Genomic DNA, 19461 nt, shown 5'->3' with positions numbered 1-19461 from the left:
AGTTTGGGGTCTGTATAATTTGTATAATTTTATAGGATTTCAGGATTCTTTGATGAATACAAAATTCAAAAAAGCATTTATTTGAAATAGAAACCTAAGCCACTATTATGTGTCTGAGCTCTATGGCAAATTTAATCGTTTTATTGTCTTGGGCCATTTCTATTTTACAAATCAGTATTTAATATTTTGGTCAAACTAATTTTTATAAATTAGTTTGTATAAATTTGAATAAAGTCCCAAGCACTGCTCCAGTTTTGGAGGGCTGCTCAAGGATATAGTCAGGGCCTAATCTTCACAGGCTTTGACCTTAAAGCGCTTACCACTCCACAAGCTCTGAATGACTACCTCACAGCTCCCTCTCTCTCGTTTCATATATCTCCATCCTTCCATTTAATTTTTTAACAGCTTCTCATAATAAGAGCTTGCTGACCTTGTACCCTTTATCCAGGTCTTCTCCAGGAAGACCTGGATAAAGTCTTTATGTCTGACCCACAAATAACAGGCTGAAAAGTATTTTTTATGTCAAAGCAAACTTTAATAAGAAGAGTGTAATAGTGTTATAGGACTCAATGTCACAATGAACAAAGGTATCGTGGCTTAGGGCTTCCTGGGAACTCAAATCTCATTTCACCTGTTGGGCATTCCTAGCCAAGCTTATAAACTCAAGAAAGATCAAGAAGAAAGGAGGAGGAGCAGGAAAGAAAGAGGGACACACTGACACTTGGGATTTTTTTAATGTAACGTGAGGACGTGTTACACTAATGGTTTAACACCATCATCTTAATCCTGTTGCAGAAGTTGTGCTGTGTGATCTTCATATTGTCCGCTTTTCTGTTCATTGTGTTAACTTGATGCTCTTTTACTGTCACATAGATGTATGTAGAGACATGAATATTTTTCCTCATTTAAATTTTTTTCCCCAAAAAATAAATCTATAGTACCTCTGGGAAAAAAGAGACTTTAGTCATGTCAGTAGCCGAACAAAATCTGTGACCTAAACAATGTGGCTGCCATTCTGAGTACCAAATACCAAATACTACTCATTTATTTCAGTTACTATTTTCTGAAAATTTTCTAATATTGGAATATTAATCACGGCTGACTGTGAATAGTGAATTTCGGGGGACCGCCATATTGGCCAGTGTAACATAAAAATATAAAAATAAAAATTACAGAGTGCACCTGAGGAAACAAGTTGGAGTAGGACAGTACAGGTACAATCTGTTATATTTGTTGGCTCAGTGTTGATCCTACACAGACAGTGCATGGGATCAAATTCTCAGCTTAATTATCAACCATCACGCAACTGTCACAGTATTGCATTAAAAAGGAAATAGCCTGCCAAAACCAACCATTTATAGTTGGACTCAGAGAGTAGAGATAGCTAAAATGATTTTAAATAAATAAATAAAATGTCTAATGTTGTGACTGAGAGTGTGAGTATATAAGTTTGGTGAATATTTCAATTTACTTAAAAATTGTCAATCAATATATTTCTAAGCCACAAGCTCACATTCACTGTGGAGGCAAAATGCCTTTTGCCATGTATGTGTGGATTATAGGCTAAAGAGGGTTAAGAAGTCACCTCTTAGATTCCTGGCCTGCCCCTCCTTTCTCCTCTGCTCATTCCTTGTCCAGCGCTACCTCTCTCTCTCTCTCTCTCTGTCTCTCTCTCTCTCTCTTTCTCTCTCTCTGTCAGTAAATCTGCGTGTTCCCAGTAAGACCCAGGACTCAGAGAGGCTCTTGTTCCAGTGGCCTCCCCCATTAGGCTCTCCAGACTGGGGCAGGACTCAGTTTAATAGAGGGCCTTCAACCTCCGGAGACCACAAACCAAAAATCAACTATCCACTGTAAAAAGAGAAAGGTGGATTTCTACTTCTGTACTTTTTATACAATTCTTTTCAAAGACATTTTTTTTAAAGACTGCTCTTCTATTTGTTTTTACATGGAATATTTGTCTTTTCTCCACCTTCAATTTGGACTTTTACATTTTTAAATTGGATTTTGTCATCTACATCCACTTCTCTGGGAGCGCAGTTCTGGTCTCCCGCTGGCTCTTCCCAGACTCTCTGTGTTCTAATGGAACGAGCACTCATCATGGCTCTCAATTTGCCAAACACACCAGGTTAGCCAATACTTTGCTCCTCTATATTAAGAGTAAAAGTAGTTTTCAATATTGAATTTGCTTGAGTAGTCCTGGATTCTTAGAGAATTATAGGACTTCCCTGAGGGATGCCAAGTAATCTTAGGTTGTTACAACATCATTAGATATGCTTTGGCTTTTTTGAACTTTGTATAAGCAGAGTTTGTTAAATAATTTTGTTTATATAATATATGCATTATTTTATTTCTCTATTCTGTTTTCTTATCAGCCAAAAAGTAGTTTAGACTATCTAATTTTATTGGGTCTACTTAGTTAAATGTCAACTGTCTGAATCAATTTACGAAAGATGTAATTTGCTAACTCTGCTAACATTCAAATATATGACTCTTTGTGGTGAAGAAATATTATTGTTCTATTACAGGTGTCCATTCACTATAATGTTTTTGTTCAGTCACTTAAACTAACACATTACATACTTTATACATATCCAGGTACAAATGCCACAAAATAGGCAGTGTAGAGGAAACTATACTGCAAATGCTAAAAGAATGTGTTATATATCATCACCATGTTACATCACCGTGTTATATATCAACTTGAATGTACTGCATATGTGTTTTTAATACATCATTGGCTATAAAAAGGAGGTTATAAGTAGACAGCTAGACAAATAAAAATTGCTGTGGTGTACCAGTGAACCAATATTACAGACAGTAAATTACTCAAACACGGGGGTAACCCGTCGTGGAATCCCATGCAATCCGCTGTAATCTTGGGGTATTTAAGTGCTGGCTAAAGGTCCAAAGAAAGAAAGAAAGCCAGACGGTTAAGACGTGAGGGAGAGAGGAAAGTTATACAGAAGTAATACAGAATACTAAAGACATGGATTAAAAGGTTGAAAAATAATGAAAAATCTGAGAAGAAAAGACTTCTGACAGGTCAATAGATACAGAGTGATGATTATGTAAAGAGATAAGGTTGATTAAGATTAAGATTGATTAAGCCTTACGTTATTTGGCAGTTATTATGACCAGGGCTAATGAAGGCAGAGCTTGTAATCTGCTTTCTGCCTGTTGAGCAATGGATAGAGGCAGAGAGAGACAGCCTGGTACATGCTGTGTGACACTTCACCCCAGCTCCACCTTTAAACACAGATGGCACATGAGTCAGGTGAGGAAGTGGTTGGTCAGCTGACCAGACCAAGCCTACAATCAGAGATCAGGTCTCTAGGATCGCAATGGAAAGGCCAGAATGAGTAGTGGTTTGAAGAAGACTTCTATACCCTGCTTCCTATTTCTCAGTTTCACTTTGGTCACCACAAAATCTTTATTAGCAAACCAAACAGCATTTAATTGAGAGTTGCCACTCTGAAAAGAAGTAATAGATAGATATCATTCTGTTAAAAGAAATAATATGAATATATATATATTTCATCCTCGCTAAACACATAATTCAGGCTGGAACCCTATATTTCTGCCTCAGTACAAAATAAAAAAGTAATTGAAGGATAGTTTAAAATAAGAAATGAAGTAAAGTAATAAGAAATAGAAGAAATAAAATAAGAAATAAAGTAAAAACAGTAATATTGTTACTATAATAATACTTTTTATATTAATTTTATTTATTTATTTTAAAATGTAATTAATTCCTTTTAATAGAATTATTAAACCATATATAAATATTTATATGCAAACAGTGTATATATATATATATATATATATATATATATATATATATATATATATATCTGCTTAATATTTTTGTGGAAACCGTGATAGTTTAAAACAAGAAATGAAGTCACATACTTTTTCAGATACAAAAAAAGGATCTGCTATTATTTTATTTACATATGTTTTATGTTTTTGAAAGAAGTCTCTCACTAAGGCATTTATTTGATCAAAATAAAGTAAAAACAGTAATATTGTTACTATAATAATACTTTTTATATTAATTTTATTTATTTATTTTAAAATGTAATTAATTCCTTTTAATAGAATTATTAAACAATATATAAATATTTATATACAAACAGTATGTATATCTGCTTAATATCTTTGTGGAAACCGTGATATATATTTTTCAGGATTATTTGATGAAAAGAAAATTCAAAAGAACAGCATTTATTTAAAAATTGTTTGTGACATTTATTGTCCTTGCTGAATAAAAGTATTAATTTTGTAAAAAAAAAAAAAAATCTTACTGACCCCTAGCTTTTGAACCGTAGTGTAGATCTGTTGACCTTGGTATCATTATGAATGACCCTGATACTGATGTTTGAGCCACTTTTGCATCACTAATAAATATAGTAAACAATGGTAAAAAGAACTGCAATATTCTAATTCTAAGAAGAAAGACTAATTTTGTCTTTTTCTGTTCTGTTTCTGTCCCTTGTCTTTTCCCCTCTCTTTAACCAAACCTTTATTGTTTCTCTCAAACAAAACTTCACACATTTGCTCCATCTCCATAACAGACAGTAATGGCTGGTTATTGTGCAATAGTTTTGGGCTAGTGACCCTCAGTGGGTAGAACCCAAATCGAGAGCTGGGTGTTTTGAGTGTGTTTTTATCAGCCCTCATACTGTCCCTGACAAAATATTCACATAAACACACAACATCTCTCAGTGGCACCTGTTGTCTCACCATCCCTGACACTTAACAGTAGAAAAAAAATGGAAATGGATGACCACAGAAACTCTAGCTTTCTTTGCCAGTCCCACCACCCACAATGGCAACCGCAGTCTTCAGCAGGAAAGCGACGACAAAAACCAACCTCAAAGCAAAAAGCAAAAAGCCCCGATGGCCCAGCGAGCTCGGTGTCTTCGACCCCAGTGCTACGCAGCCACAGTTGGTGGGGGAACAGTTTGCTCCTTCCTCTAGTCATGCTATCATACTTGCCCTGTGAGGCCTGGGGCACCACCTTCAAAATTGCCATAGTAGGACCATGGGCGTGTGACCCTATGTACTCCAAAGCCCTGCCAGACCTAGCTGCCCGATTAGCCATTAGCCGTATAAACAAAGACCCCGACCTCAACAAAGGCTACTGGTATGATTACACACTAATTAATGAGGATTGCTCGAGCTCGAGAGGCCTGGTACGCTTTGCCGAGCTGGAGGGTTACGGTGCGGCCTTTCTCGGACCAGCAAACCCTGCCTACTGCACTGCTGCTGCACTGCTGGCAAAGAATTGGAACAAGGGCATCCTGTCCTGGGCTTGCCTGAAGGCTGACATGAATAAGGAAATGTATCCCTCCTTTCTGCGGCCGCTCCCGTTGTCTTCTCGCGTGCTCTTCTCTGTGCTGCGCTTTTTCCGCTGGGCACATGTTGGGATTATAACTGTGGAGAATGACATGTGGGAAGCGACTGGGCATGAACTAGCAGCATCCCTGCGTGCTCTTGGTCTGCCAGTTGGCACGGTTGTTACCATGGGGGCGGACAAGGAGGGACCACGACGAGCCCTAAAGGCAATACGAGAGATGGATCGAGTGAGGGGTGAGTTCTGAGTTATGTTTAAAAAGGTACACTTAAAATGTGCAGCAAGTAACTCTTAACTAAAGTTTTTAGAACCTCAGTTAAAAACAGAAGATTACAGAACAGTGGTTAGAGTTTTCAAATGAAATGATCTGCTTCTATATCTTCAGTTATACTAAGATAAATCAAATCTGTGAATAAGGATTGAAAATATTATCATATAAAAGAAAATGTATGTAATCTAAAATGTACTGTACATACATTTAAAAAATATATTTATTCCATTATTTTAACAAAGTTTATTTATAATTTAAGTGTGTGCTCTTCTGTGAGTGTAATATTAGGACAGAAACTATAAATATTATTGGGGCAAAAAGTTTGTTATATCTGTTATTGTGTTATATCTTATTGTTTTTTAATAATTATTAACATCAACTTATTCCTTCGTTTATTGCTCAATTCTTTTTCCTCCCTCTTCATTTTTGTGTGTGTGTGTGCGCAGTTGTCATTATGTGCATGCACTCTGTTCTGATTGGTGGAGAGGAACAGTATCGGTTGCTAACCACAGCACTGGACATGAGAATGATTGACCGAGGATACATCTTCATCCCATATGACACACTACTGTATTCACTGCCATATAAAAATGTGAACTATCCAATCCTGGCCAATGACACCAAACTGCGACGAGCATACGATGGGGTCTTAACAATAACCATGGACCAAGGGGAACAAAACTTCTATGAGGCCTTTAATGCAGCACGGGAATCCTATGACATCCGCACCAGCACACCAGCTGAAGAGGTAATACACTGAGTCTGAACTCGTCTTACCAAATGGTTTTAGAACTAGTGGTCTCATTTTAAAAAGCTATATAGGGACACAAATAGCAAAAGCAAACGCTATAAGTTATTAGAAAGAATCTTTGCCACAATAGTGACTCTTCAGATGTTTTTTAGCACAGAAAAAAAGGCGTTAAGCGTTATGTATTTAATATGTACATCATTTGTTTATGCTAAGACATTTGCAGGTTGGTGTTTTGTCTCTAAATGATTCACATAAAACAGGGTTATAATAGTTAACTAAAACCATAAAAAAACATTTTTCGTTACTTGAAATAAAAGAAATGTTACCTGAAATCAAATCAAATATTTAGAAAACTAAGGCACTGACATGTTTTAATATATTTTAGTATAAGTTTCTTTCAGTTAAAACAGCTCAAACATGCATTTTAGTCTGGGACTAATGCCGCGTTCCAGGCAACCTGTAACCCGTGTTTTTCCAACTCGTAACTGGGAGTACATCGATCTAGTACGAGTTCACGGGTGGGAAGTCACGGGTTTGACTGCCGTTCCAGTGCACTTTCACGGGTATAAGGTTGGAAAAACACGGGTTACAGGTTGCCTGGAACGATGTACTCCCAGTTACGAGTTGGAAAAACACGGGTTACAGGTTGCCTGGAACGCAGCATAAGTTTAAGCCTTGTCTGTGAAACCGGGGGTTGATGTACTAAAATAACAAACTGAAATAAAAATGAATAAAAAATATATAGACACATCCTAATGACAAATGACCAAAACACTAATTCAAAAACGAATTCAGAATATTTGTAAAAAACTATAATAGTGATACTAAAATAACACTTTGATAAAGCGAACAACAGACACTTATTAAGTTTTCCCTGGTATGAGAAATTGCTTAGAATCACACTAAGACTCTTGTGTTATTTTTCCTATTTTTGTGTTTTTTTTCTTTCTTGGCAGGTTACTCCATTTTTTGGGACGATTTATAACATGCTCTATTATACAGCTATGGCTGCAGAGAAGAGTCGTGCTACGAGTGGTGGGCGCTGGGTATCGGGTGATGCACTGGCTAGCAACGAAGGCGGATTTGAATTCAATGGCTTTAACCAACAGATATCAGCAGGTTCTGATGGAGAAGGAATGCAGGCACGCTACGCTGTCCTGGATTCAGATGGATCTGGCTCCAGCCTACACCTCACGCACGCCCTCGAAGCACCGCACACGTATGGAAAATATGGAGGGTTGAAGTACTTTGGGAAATCGATTCATTTTGCTGGAGCTTCTCCGAGCAGTGACTCAAACTGCTGGTTCAGCCCTTATATTGCTTGTAGTGGAGGTGAGGAAGCAGAAGTTCTAATGCCAAATTTCATTACATTACATTTTATGTCATCAATATCACGACTGGTTCTGTTTCTCATTCTTTCTTTTTTGTTTCAGGCCTGGATGGACTTTTCTTCCTCCTTTTGTTGTTCATTGTGTTGATAGGTGGGGCAGGTGTCATTTTTCTACAAGTAAGGTATGAATTGACTTGCTTGATTCTTAGCAAACCACCTTGTGTTGAACAAGTTTATAGTCTTACTGACAAACAAATAAGTATGTGAGTGTGTGTGTGTCCAGGAAACACGGTCATTTGGTGGCATTTGGTGGAGGAGGAGGAGGAGGAGGAAGCGCTGCTAAGATAGTGCTGACACTGGATGACTTGGTCTTCATCAACACCACACTCAGCAGGAGGGTCAGTCACAAATGCTCTCTCTCTCTCTCTCTCTCTCGCTATGTGTGTCTGTCTTGCTCATAGACTTTGTCTATGTCTCATTCACTTTCAATTTCTCTTTCTGTGAGTAGAAGCTGAATGAGGAGAGTATGATAATAATTTAATTGTATAATTTTAGTGTGTGCCCTGCTGATGGTAATACATAGGACAAGAATGAGTCTTTTCATAGAAATTACTCAGTCATTAATTCTCTCTCTTCTTCATAGATTTTTTTGTGGATGCCTCTCTCTTTATCAATCTCTCTCTCTTCTTTCTCTCTGTAGAAGCTGAATGAGGATAGTATGGTGAAGAGTCAACTAGATGTTAAAACCCCACACCACTCAGTTTCTCGCAGTTACATTACTTCCTCTCCTGAAACGTCCAACGTTGCTGTGTTTGAGGTGTGTTAATCTGTGCGTTTTATGTCCAGACATACACCATAATAAGCTGCTAGCAAAGTGTTTTGGTTCTATATTAAAGCAATATCACACAAACGAGGAATTTTGTTCTGAATACTAGAAAGTAACCAATGTTTCAGACAAAATTTGAATATAGTTCCAAAGAAAGCCTAATGCACCAAACTGGAACAGCAATTTGAAAGTAGTTGTGCTTCAGGTGTTCAAAGTGTTAAGTAATCGCTCTAGGTTTTTAAAGCTCTGCTCAGGGTTTTCCATTTCCTACTCCATAAAAACATATTGATCTAATTTGATACCGAAAAGTAAGACTGATTACCCCTAAATAACGGCTAGTTAGTCATACTATAGTTTCTTACTAGTTCTTAAACTTTTCTAGTTCTTTTTGGTTTAGTTCACCAAAATTCTGTCATTAATTACTAACCATTATGTCGTTCCAAACCTGTAAGACCTTAGTTCATCTTCGTAACACAAATTAAGATATTTTTTTATGAAATCCGAGAACTTTGTGATCCGTCCATAGGCAGCAACATCATTACAACTTTCAAGACCCAGAAAGGTAGTAAAGACATCGTTAAAATAGTCCATGTGACTACAGTGGTTCAACCTTAATGTTATGAAGCGATGAGAATACTTTTTGTGCACAATAAAACCCAAAAATTATATATTTATTCAACAATTTCTTCTCTTCTGTGTCAGTCTCTGACACTCTTCATGTGAGCACCTTGACACATGCGTGAGCTGCTGACGCAGGAGCCGGACGATACTGAGCCGGCTTTCTGACGTAGAACCCGGAAGCGCTGCACTGTGTTTACAATGTGAACAGCGTCAGAGACTGACACAGAGGAGAAGAAATTGTTGAATAAAGTAATTGTTTTTGTTTGTTTTTTGCGCACAAAAAGTATTCTCGTCGCTTCATAACATTAAGGTTGAACCACTGTAGTCACATGGACTATTTTAACAATGTCTTTACTACCTTTGCAATGACGTTGAGCCTATGGCTGGTCAGAAACCTCTCGGATTTCATCAAAAATATCTTAATCTGTGTTCCGAAGATGAACAAAGGACTTACAAGTTTGGAACGGAATGACGGTGAGTAGTTAATGACAGAATTTTCATTTTTGGGCGAACAAACCCTTTAAGGCACAGTCTTAACACAATGGCTATGTTTATGTAACTGGCCCCAGCAATGCTGGATTTTTAATCAGGGTGCTTGGTGATTAAAGTAAGCGCTACATTTCAAAAACCTGTACGTTACTGCAGGCAAACTAAGCTTACAATTAGATTAGAGGACTGTGGTATAAAGTAGCCTGTATATTATTATGAACAACATACAGCAGTTAGTTGTAAATCAGATGTTGTGGAGACGTATTGGTAGTATGCAGAATATGTCGAAAGCTGCAGATGTCTGTGTTTCACAAAATTCTACACATCACTTGTCCCTTGCGTGTTTATCAAACTGCACATTATGTATTTCATTATAATATTTTATAATTAATAAAACATACGTACCAATATAAGTGTAGTCCTCGTAATTCAATTTAATCCATTTACAGTACCTTATTTAAATGAATTCCATAGAATTATACATATTTCCCTCTAAACTCAGTGTAGGAAATGAGAAAAACAGAGTCAGGAGATTCTGTCTGCACATGTGGTGTGGTGTTGTGTTAAACTGAATTGTTCCGTGTTGTCAGGGTGATTGGGTTTGGTTGAAGAAATGCCCCTGTGGAGATTCTGTTTCAGAAATCACTGAGAGCACACAGGCCATCTTTATCAAGGTAAGAGAGAGAAAGTGAGAGAAAAGAAATGAAAGTTAGCTAATAAGTTGTGGACAGGTTTTGGAAGGAAAACTGAATGCTGCACCCTTTTGCTTCTGTTTGCTCCCTTCTCTCTCTCTCTAGCTGAGAGACATGCGCCATGAGAATCTGAACCTGTTTCTGGGTCTGTTCCTGGATAATGGCATATTTGGCATTGTTACGGAGCACTGCACCAGAGGCAGCCTGGAAGACCTACTCAACAACGAGGAAATGAGACTGGACTGGATGTTCAAATCCTCTCTTCTCCTTGATCTGATCAGGGTGAGGAATTGAAGCGATGGAAGGAAAGCTCAATTAACAAAGGGTTGAATGAATGCATAGATGAACAGATATGTAAGAACAACTCAGTAAGAAGATGAAGATATGGATGAAAATGTGGTAAAGAATGACTGGCTGCATGTTAAGTAATGAACTGTCAAAGATGTCACCTGTGTTCATCTTCTCATACATCTCTATCAATTTTCTCTCAGGGAATGAAGTACTTGCATAATCGTGGGATTATTCATGGACGCATGAAGTCAAGAAACTGTGTGGTAGATGGCAGGTTTGTTCTGAAGGTTACAGATTATGGCTTCAATGAAATCATCAACTGTCAAAACATCGTCTTGGAGGACAGCAAACCGGAGGGTACGTATAATACATATGGAAAGTGTCATGAGAACCAGGATATAGAGTCTCCTCTTGCTTGCTTTTATGTATTCAGTCTTTCTGGTTGACTCTGATCTCTGTATCTTTGATTCAGATCAATTTTGGACGGCTCCAGAGATCCTGCGGAACCCTAATCTGAAGAAGAAGGGGGCGTTTTCAGCAGATGTATACAGCTTTGCTATTATCATGCAGGAGGTGATCTCTCGCTGCGCACCCTTTTGCATGTTGGATATGCCTCCTGAAGGTTTGACACTATCACACACCACTACATAATCGCTTACCACATCGATGTTCATTTTTCCATGTTTACCTAATTAATGGAGAAGCTGAAAATAGCAATGATTTAATTACGCTTGTTTGGAGCAATTCAGTTGTGTATCTCTGTGTGCAGAAATCATAGATAAGGTGCGCTCTCCTCCACCGCTGTGCAGACCCACTGTGTCTGTGGATGAAGCTCCGCTGGAGGTGATTCAGATCATGAAGCAGGCCTGGAGTGAGGATCCTGACAAGAGACCCACATTTGAGGAGATCTTCAAACAGGTACAGCTTATTTTTCTCTCATGTGCACGCGCACACACACAAATTCTCATGAGAACAGTCTTAAAGGGGTGATTCAGGATTTTCGACATCGGACCTCATTTTCAAGTGAGCCTGGTTGTTATTCATCAGTGGAGACAGTTTTCAAAAAAATTCATCCAGTCCTTACTTTGGGATAGTTCGCCTATGCTAGGCTAGCGCGAGTCAACGGCGCACGTTAGCCTGCCATTAAAAACAGCTTTACCCACTCCACAGTACACCAAAAGCAAATAAATTATAACGCCAGACTATCGATGTAAATGTCTATTCAGAGAATAGTCCTATGTAGATACTCTGTAACTTTAGTGATGAGTGTCAGCGGCAGGTAAATACACTTGCATGGCTGTTATGTGGACCGGCTCTCTCGGTTTCCTAGGTAACCAAATATAACTCCGCCGCTGCTGTAGACTGCTTATAAATACAGGGAACAAATTATAACTAATGCAATGTGATGAAAGGGTAGTTTGATTTCTAACATTATTCTCTCAACAGACATTTACATCGATAGTCTGGCGTTATAATTTATTTGCTTTTGGTGTACTGTGGAGTGGGTAAAATGGAGTAAAATGGCAGGCTAACGTGCGCCGTTGACTCGCGCTAGCCTAGCATAGGCGAACTATCCAAAAGTAAGGACTGGATAATTTTTTTTGAAAACTGTCTCCACTGATGAATAACAACCAGGCTCACTTGAAAATGAGGACCGATGTCGAAAATCCTGAACCACCCCTTTAAGATCTTTAAACTGAAGATCCTTACACACACAGACACACACATCTAAGTTCGCTATCCTTGTGGGGACTCTCCATAGATGTAATGGTTTTTATACTGTACAAACTGTATATTCTGTATATAACTGTATATTCACCTTACACTAACCCTACCTCTAAACCTACCCATCAGACATAACATTCTGCATTTAATAAAAAAACAAAAACAAAAAAACATCAACAAGCTGTTTTCCTCATGGGGCCCAGAAAATGTCCACACAAGGACAAGGATTTTGGATAGTGCCACCTTTGTGGGGACATTTTGTCCCCATAATGTAGGGTTTACCAGGACACACATATTCACCATATAAAACATAGGGGAGAAAACAAAAAATACTATTCTCTGTCTCTTACTTTCTTACTTGCAGTTTAAAAATGTGAACAAGGGAAAGAAGACAAATATAATTGACTCAATGTTAAGGATGCTGGAGCAGTACTCCTCAAACCTGGAGGATCTGATCCGAGAGAGGACTGAAGAACTAGAGGTAGAGCGTCAGAAAACTGATGCTCTCTTAGCCCAGATGCTGCCCAAGTGAGTCCCACTTCAGTCTAACTTCACCCTTCTTTCCCTATTCTCTTCTTGTTTCTTATAATGCCATTCTGTCTTTCAGGTCTGTGGCCTTGGCATTAAAGACAGGAAAGCCAGTAAAACCGGAGCACTTTTCAGACGTCACACTGTATTTCAGTGATATTGTGGGTTTCACCACCATTTCTGCTCTGAGTGAACCTATCGAAGTGGTCGATCTGCTTAACGACCTCTACACACTCTTCGATGGAATCATCGCAATCCACGATGTCTACAAGGTCCGCATGAGCTTTTTTATATTTGACTTGAAATTGAGGAGATTCTTTCATTATACTGATCTCATAATATCAGATTTAGAGTGTTTTTGCTGCAGATCCCTTTAAAAAAAATCAGAGACTCCCAGAAAAAAAGGTACAAAAGCTGTCACTGGGGCGGTTCCCTTTCAAAAAGTAAACTTTTGTACCTTATTTAGCTCTAAAAGGTGCATAATAATGCCCCAAAGGTTCATATTAGTACCTAAATGGTCCATTTTTACACGTTTGAAAGGGTGTGCCCTGGTGAAAGGTTTTGGACCATTTTTTCTGAGAGTGCATAAAAAAGGGAAAATACTGTAAAATATTTCTTCTTTGGTAAGATATTCTTTTAAAAATCTTTTGATGGGCTAAATTAAAATAATTATTTATATAACATTTTATAATCTGAGGTCATTTCTATAACACATGCAAACAGTTCTTTACAAAAACAGAATTTTTTCTGAAAGGAACATTTTATATGACAAATTATATATCAACAGGTGGAGACTATTGGTGATGCGTACATGGTGGCATCAGGTGTTCCGAACCGAAATGGTAACCGTCACGCAGCAGAGATGGCCAACATGTCTCTAGACATTCTGCACTGCATCGGAACATTTCAAATGAGGCACATGCCTGACGTCAAAGTCAAAATCCGCATTGGACTCCATTCTGGTAAGAAAAGAACAATGCACACAAACACTTACACCAATAACATTCAAAAGTTTGGGGTCTTTTGTGGAGACTTTTTTTTTTTTTTTTTTTTGCCGTTTTTTGCTTTTATTGAGCCCTGTTTACACGAGAACGCTCGCGGGTGAAAACGTAAAAATATTTTATCAGATGTGCCTTTCGTTTAGACGGCGACAGCGTTTTTGGGGCTTAAAAACGCAAAAAAGTGAAACCACCCTCCAGAGTGGAAATCTTAAAAACGCTCCACCGTCGCGTTTCCGTCTAAACGGTAAAAACGCAAAAGTCTGCTAGACAGTGAAGGCACCGATCAGTGCCACCTAGCCGCCTGGAGTGCATACTACACTGAATTTCACACACTTTTGCGTCACCATATGCACGCAGATTTCCCCCCCATAACGCTCGTCTAAACGCAGAATAAAAAGTGATCACTTTTGCGTTTTCTCTTCAGATCAGTTCCGTGTAAACGTAGCCTAACAGGAAGCTAAGTGAGAGAGAGAGAGGGGGATAGGATTGGGAAAGATTCCCGAGCCAGGACTCGAACTCTGCACTACGTGTCAAAACGCTGCCACAAGGCTTCAACACAGTTCAAATAGCAATATTGTGAAATTACAAATTTAAAATAACAGTTTTCTATTTTATTGTAAAGCACTTTACTAGCACTTTATGCCCTTCTCACAAAGTTAAAAATCAGCCATATAATTTCAGTGACAAAAATGGCCTAGTCTTACATCACCAAACTGAACATGTTTGCTAAATGTAAATACGTATTTACACTTGATCCTCTGATGGCTGTGTATTCCTAGAACAAGTGAAATGTAAATCCCGGGCATCATCCAATTAACAGATTCATCCAATTAGTAAGCACAGCGCTGGGCCTTTCCCCCACCCCCCAACTCAACAGAGATCACATGGTGCTTGCACAGGTGTGACTGAACTGACGCAGCACTATGTAATTTTATGAAATGTAATGCAGTCGCTAATGTCCTAACTTATTATTTATGTGTGTCTGTACAGGTCCAGTGGTGGCGGGTGTAGTTGGGTTGAAGATGCCTCGGTACTGTCTATTCGGGGACACAGTAAACACAGCTTCCCGAATGGAATCCACAGGGTTGCGTGAGTCCACCTAAAACTTTTGTGTTGTATATGTATATACATCAGCACGTGTCTGATACTAACGATGTACGCTTTTTTTTACTTGTGTCTGAAGTCGTGATTCCATGAATTTGTCTCTAGCTAAGGTTCAGTAGTTAGTGCTTTGTGTGTGTGTGTGTGCTGATCAGTGAGTGCATGTCAGTGAGAAGCTCAGAGGGCTTAAAGTGAAGAGTTCCCTGTAAGCTCTTAAGAGTATAAGCCAAATTAGAAAGAAAATTCTGCTTTAAAGCTAATGTCCTCTTAGAACTCAGCCTCCGCTATCACCCTGAACTCTCTGACCTTTAATCAGACCTTCTGTCACATTTACCCAAGAACATTTACTTCACGTTTCATGCTGAAGAACATGGACAAAATGTGTGAGATTTGATTAAATATTTGCTAACGCACTACCATTCAAAAGTTGTTGTTTTTTAAAAGAAATCAATACTTTTTATTCAACTGATCAAAAGTGAAAGCAAAGACATTTATAATGTTGCAAAAGATTTTGTCCTTTTCTTCAATAAAATCCTGATTTTTATTTATTTATTACAGTTTCCACCAAAATATCAAGCAGTAGCACTGTTTTCAACATTGCTAATAATAATTAATGTTTCTTGAGCAGCAAATCAGCATATTGGAATGTGACACTGAAGACTGGAGGAATGATGCTGAAAATTCAGCTTTGGCATCAGGAATAAATTATATTTTAAAATATATTAAAATATCTAACTATCTATATATAAAATAAGTGAAACTAACCGTTAGATATTTTAATATATTTTACTGTATTCTTTATTAAATAAATCAATTTTTTAACTTTTGAATGGTAGTGGGCATTGAATTAGACTACTTCAGAATTATTGTAAACATTATCATATTGTACAAGAAGACTTTGTTTGAAAATCAGGTTGTTTCAAATTAATCTTAAATGAAAGATTAAAGATGTTTTCATCATAGACTGGGCCACAAAGGTCACACGTTTAGTACTGTGTGATTTCACCTACGCAATGAAATGACTAGAACACACTTGCCCAGATAATCTGAAGGAAACGAAAGAGTGACAGAACGTCTCCAGTGATGTAACAAAGCCTAGTGCATCAGCTCGAAAACTTTAACAGTTAGAGGCATACTGTCATCTAGTGGTTTCTCAGGGAACATCATTACCTTCAAATAGAACTCTGCACAATGTTCTTGATGAGTCTGTATGAACTCATACAGAAGAAATCAGTGTGGGCAATGATTAAGTGATACATTTGTAACAATTTATTTTGATGTATTAATTATTTAATAATTAATTTAAATAAATAAAAAAATATATTTTTTTTGCTCTCCCTGTTTCTACAGCTTACAGAATTCATGTCAACCAGAGTACTGTTGATGTCCTGAACAGCCTCAAACTTGGCTATAAAATAGATTGTAGGGGCAGGACAGAGCTCAAGGTACACACACACACTGACAAATGTTTCTTCAGTTCATGCATTTTTATGTCTCAGTTGATTTTTATTAAAATTACTATAATGATAACTATGATCTAAACAGACAGTAAAAAAAGCATCAATTCAATATTTTTTGTGAAAGTGATTGTATAATAAATACATATTTACACAATTTCATCTGTCCCAAATTTCTGCCATCATCTCCACCGCAACAGACACGTTTTGTTCCTAATACAGATTTATCAGGCGTTTTACTTGTTTTTTAAGATTTTTTGACACTTGATAAATATGAGACATGTGATGTATGTAGAAAAAAAATCAAGGCAAATACCACTTGAATGCTAATTATGAAATAAACAAAAAGAAAGGAGACGACCACTTTATTTAAAAAATGTTTACAATTTCCATCACCGTCATTTCCACCATGCACATAATGTTATTACACAGAACACATCATTTGAAATGTGATGGAAAAGAAACTATAAAGGTTCATGACTTTCAGAAAAAAAATAATAATAATTCTTCACTGTTGCATATATGTCCTCCATTGGACATTATTAATAAACAAATTCAGTAAACTAGTGTGAGGGTGAAAGTGTGTTTCAAGATAGTTTATTTTTTAACAAGTCCCACGAAACACACACTATAACCAAGGGAACACACTCTATTATACAGTATTGTACTAAATGCCTCATAAATGTCTTGAAGCCTGTCATATGAGCTCCTGTCATTCTCTTACAGGGTAAAGGTGTAGAGGAAACATTTTGGTTGGTTGGGAGGGATGGATTTACCAAGGCACTACCTATACCGCCAGACCTTACTCCTGGGTAAGAAAGAAAAAACACTTCTGTATTCATGTACACCTAGAGTAAACTAAACGTGTTGTGTCGATATGCTGATATCTTTCTTTATGTTGCCACAAAGGGCGAGCAACCATGGTATCAGCTTGGATGAGATTCCGGTTGACAGGCGGCAGAAATTCCTGGATCGACAAAAGAATATGGGCTGAGGTTGAGAACAGAGACATTTCAGTGATTTCAGTCACATTTGGTTTATTTCTTAGTTTGGAAGATTTCAGTTTTCTGCCTAATGAATGGATAAAAGAGTTTACAGTTCACTAATGTAGTTGCTGTAACTATACCTACAGTACATGTCTTAGTTCTTTTATTCACCCTGTCATTCCAAACCTATATGATTTTCTTTCTTCTATGGAACATAAAAAGATATTTTGAAAAATCACTGGGATCCAATGTTGCTTTGGACGGCATTTAATTTCTGTTGTGTTCCGCAGAAGAAAGAAAACATACAGGTTTGGAAACATGAGAGTTTTTTTTTTTTAGGTGTCTGTCCCTTTAAGCTCTGCAACTTAAGGTTGTTCAAACTTTTGAACTCATGCTGTTCTGTTTCTGTGCCTTCCAATAGGCTGTGATGCTCATGTTTCTGCACCAGCCTATCAAATTTAGGAGAAAGTGGGGCAAGGGGATGAAAGGAGTGGAATGAGGTGTTCAAAAAACTTTTTCTACCCGATTCATTCCAAAAAAGAGTGGAAAACCTCACTAGGACATCTGACAAAAGGCACAAACACTCAACCTGAACGCCAGTCCATCGAAACCATCAGCTCAACAAGATGGCATGTACCAGCTGCTATGGATGGTCACAGAGAACTTTTTTTTTAAAAACTGTATAGTTTATACGGCAGTTCATCCAATACTAAATGAAAGACACTGCTGAGATCACAGCTCATCCAGACATGAAAATGAGAACAACAGCACATGCCTCATTCATCTGTGATCCCTCCAGTTAATCCACTTCTACAAAGAGATTTATTTTCTTCATTTCATTGTTTATAAGACAAAAGTGAAGGATGGTGCTTGTTTATAATGGCACCTGACAACTTAGTTATAATTCAGTGGAAAATAACAGCAGTAATATCCATGTGTTGAAATTATTTAAAATACTGTGTTGAATTTATTTGCTAGGAATATCAGGCTATAATAAATAGGTGCTAGTTCAAAAAACGTCACATTCTTCACATTTTCCTTGCTTTCATTCTGTTTCATTTCATGTGGCACTGTTTGGCCTTTATAGAAAGCGAAATGCGTTCAGAGCAGTTTTCTTGGCCAATAAAACAACTTTTAAACCCAAGACTATATGGCAGAGAATTACTTGCTATCATTTGATTAGCTTACCTCAATTGTCCTCTTTGAGTTAAGAGTAAGAGGTACTTTAAAAAAGGAAACTCGCCGAGACAGACACAAATTGTCAGGTTTATAATAGCATGGCACATTATCTTGATATACTCGGCACATTCCATGCATAATATCCTGATGTCAAACCCTGCTTCAGAGTCCTGAAATATTACCAAAGAGAAAATGTATCCAAAGATTATCTCAGCACTATTTTGCCTGCTCATGCACTCTGTAAATATATGCTATATGTGCCCCAAAAGGGGAATTATTTGAAAGAATGCCATGACAGACTTTTAAATGTGTGGTCTGGATATCTTCATTAAGATAGGAGGGTTCTGGCGCCTGTGGCTGTCCAGGATGACGTTCTGTCACCTGATACCTAAAGCACAATCAGGGGAGCTACAGTCACAGCAGGATGTAGCTGAATTTCAATAGCAAATCTCACCATTTTATCTTGTCTGTGATTATGTAAATAAAAAATGGTTTTAGTGAATGTGCAGATTCTTTCTTAGTGTATGCATGTGCTTATTTAGCTCCATATCAGTATGTGAATCCTCAATGTACTAGCCTAACCTTTACCTTCCTAGAATTATGAAATGTAAATCTTGTAAAATGTAAAAACAAAAAGGTTATAAGATTTTCTCAGTTATCCCCTATTTTATGTTTGTTTGGACAGTTTCAGATAACATGTCAGTTCAAAGTCTTCTTCCAGCGCATCGGAGTAGCAAATATAATGTAGCCCACAAACACGGATGTTTCTCCCACATTGAATAAGAGTTACAGGTATGAGGATGTCAACGCACAAGAAACAAAAGATCCCAGTGTTAATTCTACCAAGATGTATTATT

The 19461-nt window shown here is 37.6% G+C and overlaps 1 protein-coding gene across 1 annotated transcript; it reads left to right on the top strand.

Moving 5' to 3' along the window:
• Nucleotides 1-1719: 1719 nt before the first annotated feature.
• On the top strand, nucleotides 1720-19106 carry gucy2d (guanylate cyclase 2D, retinal). Its single transcript, XM_084113242.1, has 21 exons — nucleotides 1720-1864; nucleotides 2038-2125; nucleotides 4575-5592; nucleotides 6074-6375; nucleotides 7335-7710; nucleotides 7812-7890; nucleotides 7992-8106; nucleotides 8409-8525; nucleotides 10235-10318; nucleotides 10442-10618; nucleotides 10828-10984; nucleotides 11100-11249; nucleotides 11397-11545; nucleotides 12717-12880; nucleotides 12960-13152; nucleotides 13668-13842; nucleotides 14872-14970; nucleotides 16333-16427; nucleotides 17166-17251; nucleotides 17349-17434; nucleotides 17847-19106. Exons 3-20 carry the CDS (start codon nucleotides 4773-4775, stop codon nucleotides 17431-17433), a joined length of 3423 nt encoding a protein of 1140 aa, XP_083969368.1. The 5' UTR covers nucleotides 1720-1864; nucleotides 2038-2125; nucleotides 4575-4772; the 3' UTR covers nucleotide 17434; nucleotides 17847-19106.
• Nucleotides 19107-19461: the final 355 nt, after the last annotated feature.

The sequence above is a fragment of the Abramis brama genome (genome assembly GCF_963993115.1).
Source record: "Abramis brama genome assembly, chromosome: 5".
Lineage (NCBI taxonomy): Eukaryota > Metazoa > Chordata > Actinopteri > Cypriniformes > Leuciscidae > Abramis > Abramis brama.
This window is presented reverse-complemented; position numbering and strand designations above follow the sequence as displayed.